Here is a 14,807-nt window from a genome sequence, read left to right as displayed (position 1 = left end):
CACCACCAGTGCTTCTTGTCACTGGCAAGTGAATGTAAAGAATCAGTTGTCAAATTAATTGTTTTTCAAGTCACAAGGAATTATTAAGACTCAACTGTTAGGTCTCAGGTCAAGAACCAAGTCCTTATCTGCCAGGTCATTGGGGGCCAAATTACTGTCATACTTAATTCTGAACAGGGCAACAGTTTTAGTACTGAAATGAAACAGTTGAATACTTTTTCAAAGGCGGATGTATTACTTTCAAATAACAGAGGCAGACATTAATCTTGTGATTATGTGGGATTTTATAAAATCTAGTTTTGTACTGCGGATTAATTTGCAGTGGATTACAGAATCTGTTCGAGTTGCATGTATTGCACTTTTTTTTTTAATAGGTAAGCAGGGTTACATCTACTAAGGAATCTTTAGTCATATGGCCAAAAATAACAGAAAAAGCACAGCCTTCTGTTAAGTCAGACTACAAAGCTGGAAATATATGTGCATAGTCACCCAACTGTTCTTTTGGAGCCAGGAAAAACCCTGGATTTTCTGCTATTGATCTGACTCACTGTATCCATTGTCAATTTTTAACTATGCATAAGATGAAGCCCACTCACCCTGCCGTTGCCGATCACTGCACGCTGTCCAGGATTGAGTTTCAGGACGTCTTGACAGAACAGCTGCTGAGTGCGGATAAAATCAACTTCAAGGGTGTTGAATTTTTTCTCAAAGGCATCCACATCCATGCCCTAAAGCAGAAAAACAAAAGTTTGTTTGCCATGTCAGATAAATCGTTTCCATTGTCTGCTAACACATTTCTGAAGAATATTTGATGTAATCCATAGTTTGTGGTCAACTGAAATATCCAGTAATGTAGTTGAAAACATTTCTCCCATTCCAGCCTCTCTGAAAAAAGAGGGATGCATTGGCATAAGAATGATGTATGTGAGGCTCAAAAATTATTCACAGTATCATTGATGCTTTGTATCAGCACAATCACTGCAGTTTTCAAACATAAAATATTCGAGCCAGACCTGTCAGAAATGCATGTGTGAAAATGAGATTAATCAATTTGTAATTAATATAACAAACTCCTAATTAAACCCCTGCCATTTTGTCTATAACAAATTAGGTCTGGGAGTGTGGAGGGTTTGTGGAGTCAGGTTATTAGTTTCTCCAACATTTCTCTCCTCAGGAGAACAGGTGAAATACCAATAATGTCAGCACAATCCAGTCAGCAAGTCTGTCTGGCAGCCAATAATAAACTCATATCCCTTGGCTTTTGGTCTCAACTCACACAGCTACATCCTTCCTATCATCCCATCTCTATTTCCAGCCCATTCTCTCCCAATTGTGAAAGGCTAGTATAACTGAGGGGAACTTCATTATGGTAGGCCCTAAATAAAAAATGTACTACATAACTGATGGTGGATATACTCCATCAGCTGATTTGTGGTTGAGTGGTTGAGAATTTGCTTGCTTATACGCAACCCTTTGTGGGTGGTTACCGCACGTTACAGCATGAAGACGGCAGAAGGCCTTGGTTCTGGCTTAAAGCAGCAGAGTGATGGTCAGGCTTGGCTGAAGACATGTGGATCACATAACTAGAAACTGTGAGCAGGAGCTTGGGTATTTATCAGCTCCAGGAGACCACATTTACACCAGCACATTTTAGTTAAGAATTGATAGTGTGTAGCAGTCTTCCAATGGCCTCTGTGACATTTCGAGTGGAACTGACAGTGAGCAGGCTGCTTGCCTGGGTGTCCAAGGGGTGTGGAGCATCATGCATGCTGTAAATGTATTCTGCTAGCCGATGCTCAGGAGAGAGATGAGAAAAATGGGCTCATCAATCACTATTTTCCCTGACTGTGCACTTTTTGTCCTTTTACTGCCATTATTATCATTTCCCCTAATCAAATCAAATCTATTATTAAATACTGTTATCAATTATATCAGAGCAAAGCAGCATTCATACCAAGTGAACACACTTTGAAGTGACACTTTGGGGGGGGGGGGGGCTTAAAACTGCCCTGGAGCCAGGCCAGTTTAAAATAAGAAACTATAAAAACTATTAAGTTCTTACTTTTGGCATGTAATAAATTAGCCATGCACAGGGTTCGAGTTAATCCGAGCTTTGTGTCTCAAAGTCAGCACTGTTCATGGTTCTGAAACAGCAGCAGCGATGGTCACATACAAACCAATCAGTGTCTAACATTTTTGCTGTATTTGTTATTTTTCAATAGATAACAACACAGAGGGAAGGAAAACATCTATGTCTCATGCATGTCTTTCAGGGTAGAATTGCACTGTAACATACCGCAAGAAAATATAACTATATCAGCTATTGGAGCTTTTGCTAAGCTATTTATACTCTGTTATAAATTATAATCTTCACTTAATAATCTTCACTTATAAATATTTAATCCCTGTGGTTGTATTAGTCTATACCAGACAGTGTAAAAAAAAAAAATCATTGAGTTGGGACTGTTTAGGGCAGTATTGGATTTTTTTACATTTTGCATCAATATTTTCATTGGTTATTTAATGTCTAAATGGTTTATCAGTTAATGTTCATATTAACTATACCAGATTATACATCATTAAGAATTTCAAAGCTTATTTATCTGATTATCTCTAAATTGACCAAAAAAAGAAAAGAACTGCATTCCTTAATCCCCTCTTACCTGCATCAGTAAGTCTTTCATCTTGGTCCCCTGCTGGAGGAGCTGGCTGCTCTCCTCTTTCAGGAGTTTATGCACAAACTCTGCTGCAGCCTTATTCTTCTGGGTGAGGAGAGAGGCCCAGATAGCCCTGTACAGCACAGTGTTATCTTCGTAGGGTTTTTCACTGGGGTTATCTATCACCCCCACACGCACTCCAGGACTGGCCTTCTGCTTGTGCGCGCGCGCACACACACACACACACACACACACACACACACACACACACACACACACACACACACACACACACACACACACACACACACACAAGCACTATAATTCACAGTAATATCACACATGCTCGTATTTTCAGAGACCACAGATGTCACTGATGGAGAGTACTGGGAAAACTAAAGATCTCACTTTTTCAGCCTAATCTACTGCTAATGATCTTTACATGAAAAAAAGAATATTCGCTTTATTACACCTTATTCAGAACATATTTAAGTTAAAATGTACTGTGTTTTATTTTCAGTGTACTTTTTTTTTTTTTTGCTTTAAGTATACCAAGTTAGAGCAGTAGATATGTCTATTATGCCTCCCAAGATGTCCTGCGTACACCCTAAATGATGACATGAAATTAAGTAGAGAAAAGAATGGAACTGATTGTACTTACCACATTTTTCAGAGCACTGAGCAAGAGTTTTCTCCCTGAAACTTTCTCAAAATCCCCAGCTATCCATAAAGTTACAGGAGTCATCCCATCTTCATCTAAGGAAAAAGAGCACAATCTTTATAGTACACTTAACAATGTGTCGCATTCTAATAAATTTAAACACGTGAGAACCATTACCATTACTGGAAATCATAATACACTCAGTGGCTACTTCATATCCTTCAGCTTTCTAATAGTAAGTCCCTTGTTACAGTATCTCCCAGAGCAGTCTGATATTTTGGTTTCTAGTTTCTTGTTCTTTCCTGTTCTTCTGCTGCTATAGCCTATCCACTCCCCAAGAGTAAGGTATAGCAGGTTCAACCTTGTCTGGCTCTTCTTCACAGGTTGTTTTCCTCACCGAACTGTCACTGATTTTTATTTATTTTTATTTATTTATTTTTTATGCTTGTTTGTTTCCACCACCCTAGGGACTCAAATCCCAGGCGAGCAGCAGTTTTTTTTTTTTAAGATTTTCCGATCACCCTTTTTGGTGATCAGAATCACTCCACAGTCAAAGGCACCTAGATCCCATCTGTTTCCCATTCTGATGTTTGCTTTTATGTATTGAGATGCTGCATTAATAGGATGGTATGCAGGTATTGCTAATTAGTTGGCCACATTTATTTATGAACAATTCAATCTCTCAATGTCAACCTAAATGTTTGCACACCTTTTAAAGAGAGTGTCATGTACAAGGTCTTGTTCTGGTTACACACTTATAATCACATGATACTGAAAGGGAAATGTAGTTATTACAGTGAACGTTCAGCTTGTGTGTCAGAGGTGAGAGAGACTAAGACATCTGTCAAAGCGTGTCAGATATTATAGAAGAACCTTGCCACCTGTCATGGTTATATTTCCCCTGGCCAGTCAGCCAGTCCTTCAGAAAAGCAGGCAGTTGGCCCATCACCAATCCACAGAGAAAGAATGGCAATCAGCCTCCTCAGAAACACTGCAGCAAGACTCTGGGCCCGAGCAGCGAAAAGCAGCTCTGATGACCATTTAGACTGTTGGCCAAAAGCCAGCCAGAAGACCCAGCAATGATCTTGCTGGAGGCACAGCCTGCCAGCCTTAATACAGGCCAGTTTCATATTTTCATAGATCAGCAAAACTGTGTGGGATTCAATTTGTTGGAAAAAAAATGCTAATTTTATGTGCCTTGTACTGATGTAGAGAGGTTATTCCACTCTGGATAGCACTGTGTTTCTGAATATGATTGTCCATTCATATGAAATAGTATTTAATGGGCTGGCGACCTGTACAGGGTGTACCCCGCCACTCGCCCTGTGACAGGTGGGACAGCCCCCCCCCCCCCCCCCCCCCCCCAATGACCCGTAAACATGATAAGCGGAAGAGAATGGATAGATGGGAAAGCAAATGAAAAAAAAAAGTAAATCCCTTACCAGTATTTGTGAAGTACTTCATTCTCTTAGCAATCACTGCTGTTTTGTCTCTGGACTCCAAATAAGAAAACATAGTTGTGTCTTCCCAGTCATCTGCAACTGCAAAGAAAGGAAGTATAAAGTAAAAGGAATCGAGATTGTGGCATCCATATTTGATGGTGTAAAACAAGGAGCACAGCTCACCTGGAGTGGCTGTGAGGTCAAGGTACTTTCGGTCACTGCTTAAAATAAGAGGGTTCATCCTGGGAACTACGTTGGCCTGTTCCATTAGATAGTCCACCACATCAGAGCCTTCAGTTAACTGACCCTGTAAGGTAAAAAACACAAAGTGTATTAGTTACGTAACTAACAGCATGAACAAATTACCACTGGTGCAGTTCCGCAGTGTTTGATTACTTCAGTTCACACGTCTGCATTTTTCCTGACTTAAAATGGGCCTTTAGGAGATGAATCACTATCAGTCCACATACAATTAAAGTAATGAGTCTGTGTTACTTTACTTAACAGAAGTCTATGAATTTCCTTTAATTTTGGCCCATTTGAAAAATATATATAAAAACTATATTTTGTCACTGAGTAAATTACCTCCATTCAAAGAAAACAGATTTTTTTAATCACAGTGCTGCTAATCCTGGTTGGTGCCAGATTTTTTGTTTTTTTTATATGCAGGACAATACTGTAGACACGAATCTAAAGGTTTCAGTTCACATTACAAAAAAGAAGTTGGTTTCATAGGCTGAATATGAAGAGTGAATCTCTTTTCATGCAGATGTGTCATACCATAAAGACAGCTCTCTGAAAGGCAGTAGTGGTGTCCATTATACGCTGAAGGATGACTGTTTCCAGCTCCTCTGGGTCCATCTCATCAGGACTCAAAGGGACTCCATTAAATAAAGCCAAAGGTAGGGCACCCAAGCCACTCTTTTTATAGAAGAGTGCACCATCCTGAAGCAAACAAAACTTAAAATTAGACCTGCTGCTCTTCATTAATCATACATCAAGTTATTACTTTCACTTCCAATTACCAAAAAGGAAATAAGTTTTACATCTTACCTTTCTTTTATCATCATACTCTGATTCAACTCCTAGAATCCTTTCAGAATTGGCTTTTGGGAATTTTCTCTTCAGGTAAGCAGAGATCGTATCAGCAGAGAGTGTCTCCCCGACATCGACTTTGCTGTACAACTGCAAGAGAGTGGCACACTTGACCATCACAGTCTTCAGATCCCTATCACTTGCTTCACCTATCACATACATTCCAACTCAATTTTAAAAAGCTGATAGCTGAGGAAAAATACCACTGACTCATCTAGTTCAACAATGTCTCAAGCTGTAGGATAACACGTGTAAAAAATTATGCAACTGACTTCCCAGGCACGAAGAGATATGAGCTGGCAAGAAACAGTTGCTAAAACAACAGAGATTTATATATGCGATATACTTACTGAGACCATAGACATCAGAGCCTGGGGTAAATCATACTCGTCTGCAATGTAATTCAGCAGTCGGTAAAATCCAACCCCTGCATCTGAGAAGCCATCAATCTCATCTTTGGTGTTGACAACAAACACAAATCCAATTCTGTAGAAATGGGACAAAACAAGTATTCAATTTGCAGGTGAAATGAGAATCACTACCTGGTAAAGATTATGAACGCCAAGAGCGGACCATATAAACAGCTGTGGAGGTGTGAAAAATTGCAGCACCTACCTCAGGGGGATCTTATGCTTGTAGAAAAGCTCTGCTAGCTTCACAAGCTCACCACTTTCTTCCTGCAGTGGATCTAAGAACAGCACCTAAGAGAACAGGTATTGTTATCAACCCCTGGTTGTAAGGCTTTACAAACAATTGTGCGCCAACCTGACTTCCAGATGAAACAAATTTTAGAAAAAACAACACATCAACAACTTAAACCAAGGCAGTTTAGAGAAACAAAGGCAATGTTAAATATTTTTTTCTATTTCAGAAGTGTGATCATATCTGATAAAACCTAATAAATCTGTAATTTAACATATAATGAAGACCTGTCTTGGTTCCATTTCCTTTATCACTCCCACCATGGCATGCTTTTTTCCTTTCTTTTGTTAGTGTAGTGTAGACAGACAGGAAATGCAGAGACACAGAGCAGACGAACAACAAGCAGCACAGTCCAACTGACTAGAAGTCAAACCGTGTACTCATTTGTCCCTCACTTGATATTTCTGTTGTTCTGATAAACTCACCAGGTTAAAGAAATTGCGTCTGATCTGTCGGATGACTCCAGGAAAAGTAGCTCTTAGGAGCTCCTGTACACCCGTTGGCCAGCTGCGATACATTAGGTCATTCTCTATGTCATTCATCCACTAAAATGTACAAGACACAGAGAAAGTTAGTGGGAAAATATTCACTAGTTAATAATACGAATAAGAAATACGTTATTTATCTCAAAGTTGTGGAAATTGCTGTGTTAAAGCCATTAAAATATAAAAAAATAACTTAAGTACTGAAAAAAAAGAAGGTTAAGAGCCATTAGCAGCACAGCAACCCTGAAACAGGAAGGATTTCAGGCACGGACAATTCAGACTTCCTCTCTGGTTTTGGTACTTAACGATTTAAAATTTTTATTTTTGTATTTCTGAAATAACGTATCATTTATTACTTCAACAGAAAAAAATATTAATTCAGTTATTGGGTGTCCTATGTTTATATATTTTGGGTTTAATGTCACTCACTATAGCAACTGTACAATGTACTTCACACTGATGATACAATGTGGTAATAAGCAAAAGTATAAGCATTACCTATAATAATTAGCTCAGTGACAGTTACTGTAACTAAATAACAGTCAAAAAGAATATCCTCTTTAAAGAAAGTGATCCAAATCTGCAAAATTTAATAGGTTACTCCTCTGCTGTGTTTCACCATTCCATAAATGTACTGAAATTCAGCTCAGTAGTTTTTGTGTTTTTTCTGAAAAATAAACAACCAAATGGCACCATTCATGCACCTCATCCTCCCCAGCAGAGGAAGAACACACCTGTAAATAAAGCATGTAAATCCCAGTGAAGCTGAACAAAAATATACTTGATTTGTGTATAAAACTGTACATGTATTATTGTTCTGAAGTTTTTCTACTCCAAAGTCATCAGACACAGCTTTTTTTTTTTTTTAAATCAACAACCAGAATCACATATGCATAATAATCAAACTGGCAATAACAGTGACCTTTCTCTCTGTAGCTATCAAGTCACTTCACAATCCAAGTGTTTGCCTCACTGACAGACTATCAATACATCTCTTACACACACTCTTTCTTTCTGTCACCTTCTTTCATTAAAAAAAAAATAATAATAATACACTCCCTACTCTTAGTCTCTGCAGGGGAAATGCAAGTTGAAATGACAAATATTTTGGTTGAAGGTGGACAGGCTTAATATCATCATATATTTTTTACATTTTTTGGTACTTAATTTAATAAAATTGCCAGAGGCATCAAAATGAAAATTTGCAACTTTTTAATTTGATAACTTTTCATGGCTAACTTCCAAGTTAATAAATTAGGTTTCTAGAAGGCTCAAGATTGTTGCAATAGCCTGATGACTGGTCCTCTAATTTTCTAGTTTAGTAGACACTTGTGTTGATCTGGGCGAAGAGAATAGTGCTTTTGGACAGAACTCACCATGATAGCTGGATGTCTGATATCTAAAGCATAGCTGTCATCCACAGCATTCAGAGGTAACCTCAGCAGTTTATCTTGATGTTCTCCTTTTATGCCAAGATTATGAAGACCCTCTAAGACCTTGGCCTCTGATCTGAGAATGTCCAAAATGCTGAAAATGGAAAAATTATGGGACAGCCTTTCATATTAGCTGTGTGGCAGTATATATGCATTGCATCAAATGCTTTACCTCCATCAGCGAGTATCTTTTTAGGATGTTTTATCGTGTCCTTGTTTTAAAGCATAACATTTTGCCTCACTACAACTGATACTGTAGTTATCATGCAATCTTTGTAACCTGTACATCACCGCTGGCATCTACTCGGAAAAAACATAAAAATAAGCTTCTTTTACAGAATTTTTGATGAAAATAGACATTCAATATCACTTTCAATGCCATGAGGGAAAATGTTTTCTTTATCCACAAAATTCCACTGCCCTGCACTAGCCATCTAGGTAACATCTAGGTAAGAAGACAGGACTCTGTAAGTGACAGGAAGTGGGGTTATTCTGTTGGAGATTTAAAAAAAAAAAAAAGGTGAAGCTGGTATTGATGTATCCACACTGTGGAAAATTATAATTAAAACCTTATCAAATATTCAGATTTGATACATATTAAAGAATTAAAATTACTACAGAAAGTTATGATCTTGTTGTAGCAGGATCTCTAGGTCTGAGGTTTCCAGGGGAGAACACAGGCAGATGACTGTACCCTCCTGCTGTGTTCCTACCTGAAGGGATTGTGAATGTCCAGATCAATGTGCAGCCCGTTGATGAAGAGCTCACCGTCTCCCGGGTGAACACCAATGGTCTCACTGAGGTGCTGAAAGAACAAGCTCAAAGTGTTAGGTGAATCCCAAAACCCCTAAATGATTGATTCTAACATTAATGTCTGATCTTTTCACTTGAAAAGATGTGCACTGAGACTGCAGAACTAAGTAAGGCTTAAATGTGCACAGAGACCAGGTGAAAAGTAAGAATAAAATGTCAGATTTATTGTGGAACTTATATGGCACAGAGATTAGAAACTCATTCTCTAAAATACAATGTGTGCAATGACAACAGATCCTATCAAAGACAGCAACTGCACTATCATGTGGGAACACTGCTTATGATATCACACCTTTTGGTTCTCCTCAATTTCTTTTCTCATTTCCTGCTTTACGGCCACTCTTGTCAGTGATCTGTGGGAACAGTAAAACATGTACAGTCACCATCAGCTTTTACCACATCCCCAGCCAGCAGTAAAATGCCAGTTTTAATTTCCAAAAACCTATGGGCTCTCAAGATGGTGCCTTTGCAGTCAATTCCCTGTAAACACCCGACTCTTACTCAGCACTTTTTAAAGTTATTACAAACTGCCGGATCCAACATAAGCAAATAATTTTGAAAAAGTGATTAGATCTCTGTATAACATTTTTTTTTTTTACATTTATTGCAGCGCTACAAAAAGTAATAATGCTCAAATAAATAGGTCTATAAAAGGAACATTTCACGTGCACTTTACTAATAACATCTGTTTGGCCAAGATTCACACAGAGCAGGACGCTGACAGGGATTTTGAAACCGTACCAGAACTTTTAGCCAGTGAACCGTAAAGATAAAAATAGAACAGATTTTCTTACCTGGCTTTGCTTGGAAAGTTCTGACTGAGGTCTCGCATGAGCTTCAAAGCATCAAATTTTGGAGCAGACATGATTCTAGAAGCTGCCTGGAAACTCAGATCTACACAGAACAAATAAAGAAATTATTAACATTTGTACATCTAAGGTAAAAATCAAAGGTGGCTACAACCATTACAGGCTCTATTAAAATTATTATCTGTTAGAGGTCAAAAGTAAAATGTTTCATAACACAATAACATAGTTGTCATCACTGTCCAGTCAATGATTTTTTATTTTTTTTTACAAGTGATTAAACCATTATTAGTTACAACTCAACATAAAATTGTTTGACAATTTTTACCAAAGCACTAAGTGCTTAAAAGTCTTACGTTCAGAGACTCATGAGAGACATTTCTATTACTTGTGGTGTCTATCTCTGAAGACCAACTTCCCTCTCCATGATGTGATTAGATATCATATTTGCCTCTGTCTTATTTCCTTTTTTTAAAAAAATAAATAAAATAACACTGGGAGAAGGGCATGCTTACAGCTAAAGTATATTTTCTATGCAGATGACACAGCAGTCTACACAGTTGCCTCTTCTCTGCCACAGGCTGCAGAGCGCCTTTCAACAGCTGCAATCCTCAATGTAAGGTTTGGTATAAAGTTGGTATGAAAACCAAATTAATTATATTTTCAACAAACAAGTTCCCATATCAGAGCGTGTTTGTGCCCATTCTTTAGGAGGGGATTCAACTGAAAATGCATCATCCTACAAGCACGTGGGCATCTGAGTGAATGATAAACTATCTTTGAGAGTGCATATGGGTCTGTCCCTAATTAATAAGTTAATAAAACTCACTGAATGCTCATTGAATGCTCACTCTAAGGGGCATCCACAAAGGAAGAGTGTAGCAGCAATGAGTGAAAATGAAATGCCAATCAAACACCTGAAATAACCACTAGTGGAGTCAAGCGGGCAGGTCATATCACTGCAAACAGGAGAAGCTGATAAATGCATTAGAGGGTAACCGGAGCCTGGAATGTCCACTAGTGACCAACTACCAGCTTAAAAAGCTTTGTAGAATGACTGAAATGTGGACAGAGATTTAAACTAGCAAATGTGTAGCAGAATTTATATTTTCAGTAGTTACACCTGTAGTGCACGTTCTGTGTAGGGTTGTGTTTAACACAGGAAGACAGTGAGCTTTTGTTTTAAGATTGTGTTTTCAGATTTGGACCAGCACTGTGCTGTGAAACTTTGGGTTGTTCACTGAGTTTGTGTAACATGGGCTGTTAAATATTTACAGACTGCAGTACACTGTAGTCAGTGCAGTCAAAAAAAAAAACTGGCAGGCACTCGGACATCACCTCAGAGCCTCACGCTCACCGTCTGATAGTAATCACTCGCACCCTAGTGAATTAGTTTCCAAAGCAGATTACCACTCGCATATGCACCATTTACACACTGCTCTCATGCCCACTTCACCTGATGGTTATAGTGCAATGTGACAACATTCACTCCATGAACAGTCCACATATGCTGTGCATTTATTGCAGTCACAGGGTTACGATTTATTGCCCCTAAATAAGTTTAATGAAACATAAGCAGCGGTACATATGTTTACACAGAAATTCTTTAAACTCCCTCCCTTCGCTTATGATATTGCGCCTGTAGATCACTGCCCTACAGGGTACCCAGGATTACGTTAGAACTTGGTAGAGCAGCCTTCTTTGATTTTATGACCTGGTCACAAAATAACCTTCAAAACACACTAAGGCTTAATAATTTTGTCTCCCTGGGGGAGCTGAAACTGTGATTTAAAAAAAAAATAGAACTGTACAACTCCTAGTCTGGATTTTGCACCATACCTCTGCAGTCCTTTACCTCTTTAAACGTGTTCCATGTTGGACTTTTTTAAAATTATTTTTGTAACTATGTAATGCTGTGCTTTCTTAGCCAATACTCCCTTGAAAAACAGATTTTAATCACAAGGAACTCCCTGGTTGAATAAAACTCACATTTAAAAAAAAAAAAAGCTCCCCACACTTCATCAGCAATAAGACATACATAGTGAAGTAGTGATGGGAAGTTCGGCTCTTTTCAGAGAGCCGGCTCTTTTGGCTTGGCTCCCAAAGAAGAGCCAGCTCTTTCGGCTCCCAAATGGCTCCTCAGATTGTAGTTAAAAAAATGTGTAAAATGAATTACTTTTCCTCACCATTCCTGCATGTACCCTCTATGTAAAGCACAACTTCCTCTTGCTCTTTCTGGTCTCTGAGCACACCTTGTTCAGAGACCGGAAACCGTTGCTCCGTGATTCTGCCACACATATTAACCAATCATGTGCGGCTTCCACAAAAACAAAAAAACCCAAAAAAACCCGAAAAGAATAAAGAAACGGCTCACTATCAGGAGCCGGCTCCCATCGTTCACTTCAAAGAGCCGAATCGTTCGCGACCGACCCATCACTATAGTGAAGGCCTCACCTTCGGTCCCCTATTCAGTGTTAACACATTTAAGTTTTTATTAGTTTACGGTAATAACAGACGTTAAAAATATCCTTAAAATGTTATCAACGGCACTGCAATGGAAAACTGATACCTTGCATTTCCCACACTTTTAGAGGGGCCATGTCATTAGTACTTTCAAGGAGATGTTTGCGAAGCTCAACAAGCTGCTCCTGGAGTTCAGGATGAGATTTCCTTAAGAGAGATTTAAAAAAAAAAACACAAAGAAAAACACAATACAAAATTAGGATTTCTTTTGACTCCTAATCAAGTGATGTCAAATACATTGTGACAAAACCAAATTAAAGAAAAATGAATGATTAATGTTACTTACTTTAATGTCCCAAAAAAGAATCCTTGGACTTCATCATTATCGTCATCCTCTGCATTTACAACCGTCTTTGAATCTATAAAGAAAGACACTCATGTTTACTTGCCTGAGATACAGAGAAGTTCAATACACAATGTTGGATAAATCACAAACTGACCTTTTACTTTGGTGTCATCCACAGCTTTGTATTCTGTGCTTTTGATAGCCAACTCAACACCGTACCCAGATAAAAGCATCTTTTGAGGCTTTGGATTCTGCATCAAATAAAAACAAAAAAATGTAAAACAGTGCAGAGTTGAATGTAAATTAGCGTTCTACAGAAGATGTTTTCTGCCTGTATCTATACACATGTGAACAGAACTACATTTAAACACATTTGAAGTAGAATGGATCATACTGGGTGACTTTCAACTTGAGACTGTCACTGGGTGCCATCTTTGCAATATATTCAATTTTTTCCCTGGTCGACTGTAACTGGAGTTATGAAGTGGAAAATGTCTAGAAGCAACAACAGCTTAGCCACAACAGAACAGGCCAATTGCTGACACATTATAAAGCATTTGTCTCGAATCATAAAAGTTGTTTCCAATTTCCAAACTTTCTATAGAAGTGAGAGATAATAGCAGCACAAAGATCAACCTGTGTAAAGTCAGGAGTGATGTGAACTAAGCCTCCACCGGACACTGGACCACTTCATTCTCTAATCCTGACCCCATCTTATTACTTAGATGGGCTCAGGATTAGATCAGTCAATGTTTGCATGTCCATATCCAGATGTCCAAATACCTATGGCAAAGCATGCTGTCTGATAACAGATTTTTCAAGACTACAGTCAGTGGAAGTTATAAACTATAAAACATTTTATCTGTGGGAACAAAAAGCACATGAACTGCCACATACAGCAGCAGATACACTGACATTCAACCTTGACACCTGTGTCACCCAGACACTGCCTCAATCTTTCACAAGCGTAACGAGGAAACTTTCACACCCACACACTCTTTTCTTCAAGAAAAGCACATTTCCTGCTTTCAAAGGCATCTGTTTGTCAGTTAGGTTTTAGAAATCTGTTCATTCTTCTCTTGAACATTGGCCAGTCACATGTCGTTCAGCCCTGTTCATTTCATCAGCAAAAACTGAAAAGAAAAACATTTTTTTTATTTTTCATGACCCAAAAAAATAGAACTAATGGACAAAGGAACTAAACACTGTTTGCAGTGAAGTGGTATTCAGTGTGATATCACTGAATATGGCGCCTGATAAGCAAGGTCTCTTAGCAAAATATATTACAGAGATGCAATAGATTTATCTATTTGACCTGTAGTTAATAAGAAGCATCTTGCTGTGTCTGTGAGTAATGCTATCCAACATTTCCGTTTCAGGGGGGCGGACGACACAGATTAACAAAGTAAACTCATCAATAAACACAAAGGCTGCCAATGCCCTATCTCACCATTTTGAAGAAAATGATGTGGCTCTGACCAAAATGTAACTGGTGTTTTCTTTGGCCATGTTTCAACAACTTTCATGAAATTTGGCTTGGTAATTTTTGCATAATCCTGCTAAGAGACAAACTTCAATGAAAACATAACCTCTGTGACAGAGGTAATTTAAAAAGAAGCATAAAGCAAACAGCTAAGACAAACAACAAACATGCAGTCAGCACTCCAGCTTTTATGAAAAAAGCCAATCTAACGCTACTAATGGAATAACTGCTAATACATCACAGAAGATGTAGTGCTAATGTTCATTTTGTTTTGAGTCGGGTATCTTTACTGTTTGACTTATCACTTAATGAAGTAGCCCTGGAACATGTTCACTAAACAAATATTGTTTGATAAATGATGATAATTTAGCATCTTTTCTTTAAGCCAGATGGAAAACAAGATTTTGGTTTTTATCAAGTA

The 14,807-nt window shown here is 38.3% G+C and overlaps 1 protein-coding gene across 4 annotated transcripts in view; it reads right to left on the bottom strand.

Moving 5' to 3' along the window:
- Window positions 1–14,807, bottom strand: part of uggt2 (UDP-glucose glycoprotein glucosyltransferase 2) — a 44,647-nt gene that overhangs the window by 24,808 nt on the left and 5,032 nt on the right. For 3 of the 4 annotated variants that reach the window (XM_030757742.1, XM_030757745.1, XM_030757746.1), the window contains exons 7-23: window positions 13,058–13,154; window positions 12,904–12,976; window positions 12,664–12,764; window positions 10,083–10,182; window positions 9,581–9,641; window positions 9,189–9,280; window positions 8,419–8,569; window positions 6,983–7,102; window positions 6,471–6,556; window positions 6,206–6,341; window positions 5,814–5,945; window positions 5,541–5,705; window positions 4,944–5,067; window positions 4,761–4,859; window positions 3,319–3,413; window positions 2,664–2,873; window positions 597–728 (exon numbers count right to left, since the gene is read on the bottom strand). In XM_030757742.1, coding sequence (XP_030613602.1) covers window positions 597–728; window positions 2,664–2,873; window positions 3,319–3,413; window positions 4,761–4,859; window positions 4,944–5,067; window positions 5,541–5,705; window positions 5,814–5,945; window positions 6,206–6,341; window positions 6,471–6,556; window positions 6,983–7,102; window positions 8,419–8,569; window positions 9,189–9,280; window positions 9,581–9,641; window positions 10,083–10,182; window positions 12,664–12,764; window positions 12,904–12,976; window positions 13,058–13,154 — 1,974 coding nt within the window. The remainder of the gene's footprint in view (window positions 1–596; window positions 729–2,663; window positions 2,874–3,318; window positions 3,414–4,760; window positions 4,860–4,943; window positions 5,068–5,540; window positions 5,706–5,813; window positions 5,946–6,205; window positions 6,342–6,470; window positions 6,557–6,982; window positions 7,103–8,418; window positions 8,570–9,188; window positions 9,281–9,580; window positions 9,642–10,082; window positions 10,183–12,663; window positions 12,765–12,903; window positions 12,977–13,057; window positions 13,155–14,807) is intronic. The other variant, XM_030757743.1, reaches the window with a different exon arrangement.

Source organism: Archocentrus centrarchus, chromosome 21, assembly GCF_007364275.1.
Source record: "Archocentrus centrarchus isolate MPI-CPG fArcCen1 chromosome 21, fArcCen1, whole genome shotgun sequence".
In the NCBI taxonomy this organism is placed as follows: domain Eukaryota; kingdom Metazoa; phylum Chordata; class Actinopteri; order Cichliformes; family Cichlidae; genus Archocentrus; species Archocentrus centrarchus.
This window is presented reverse-complemented; position numbering and strand designations above follow the sequence as displayed.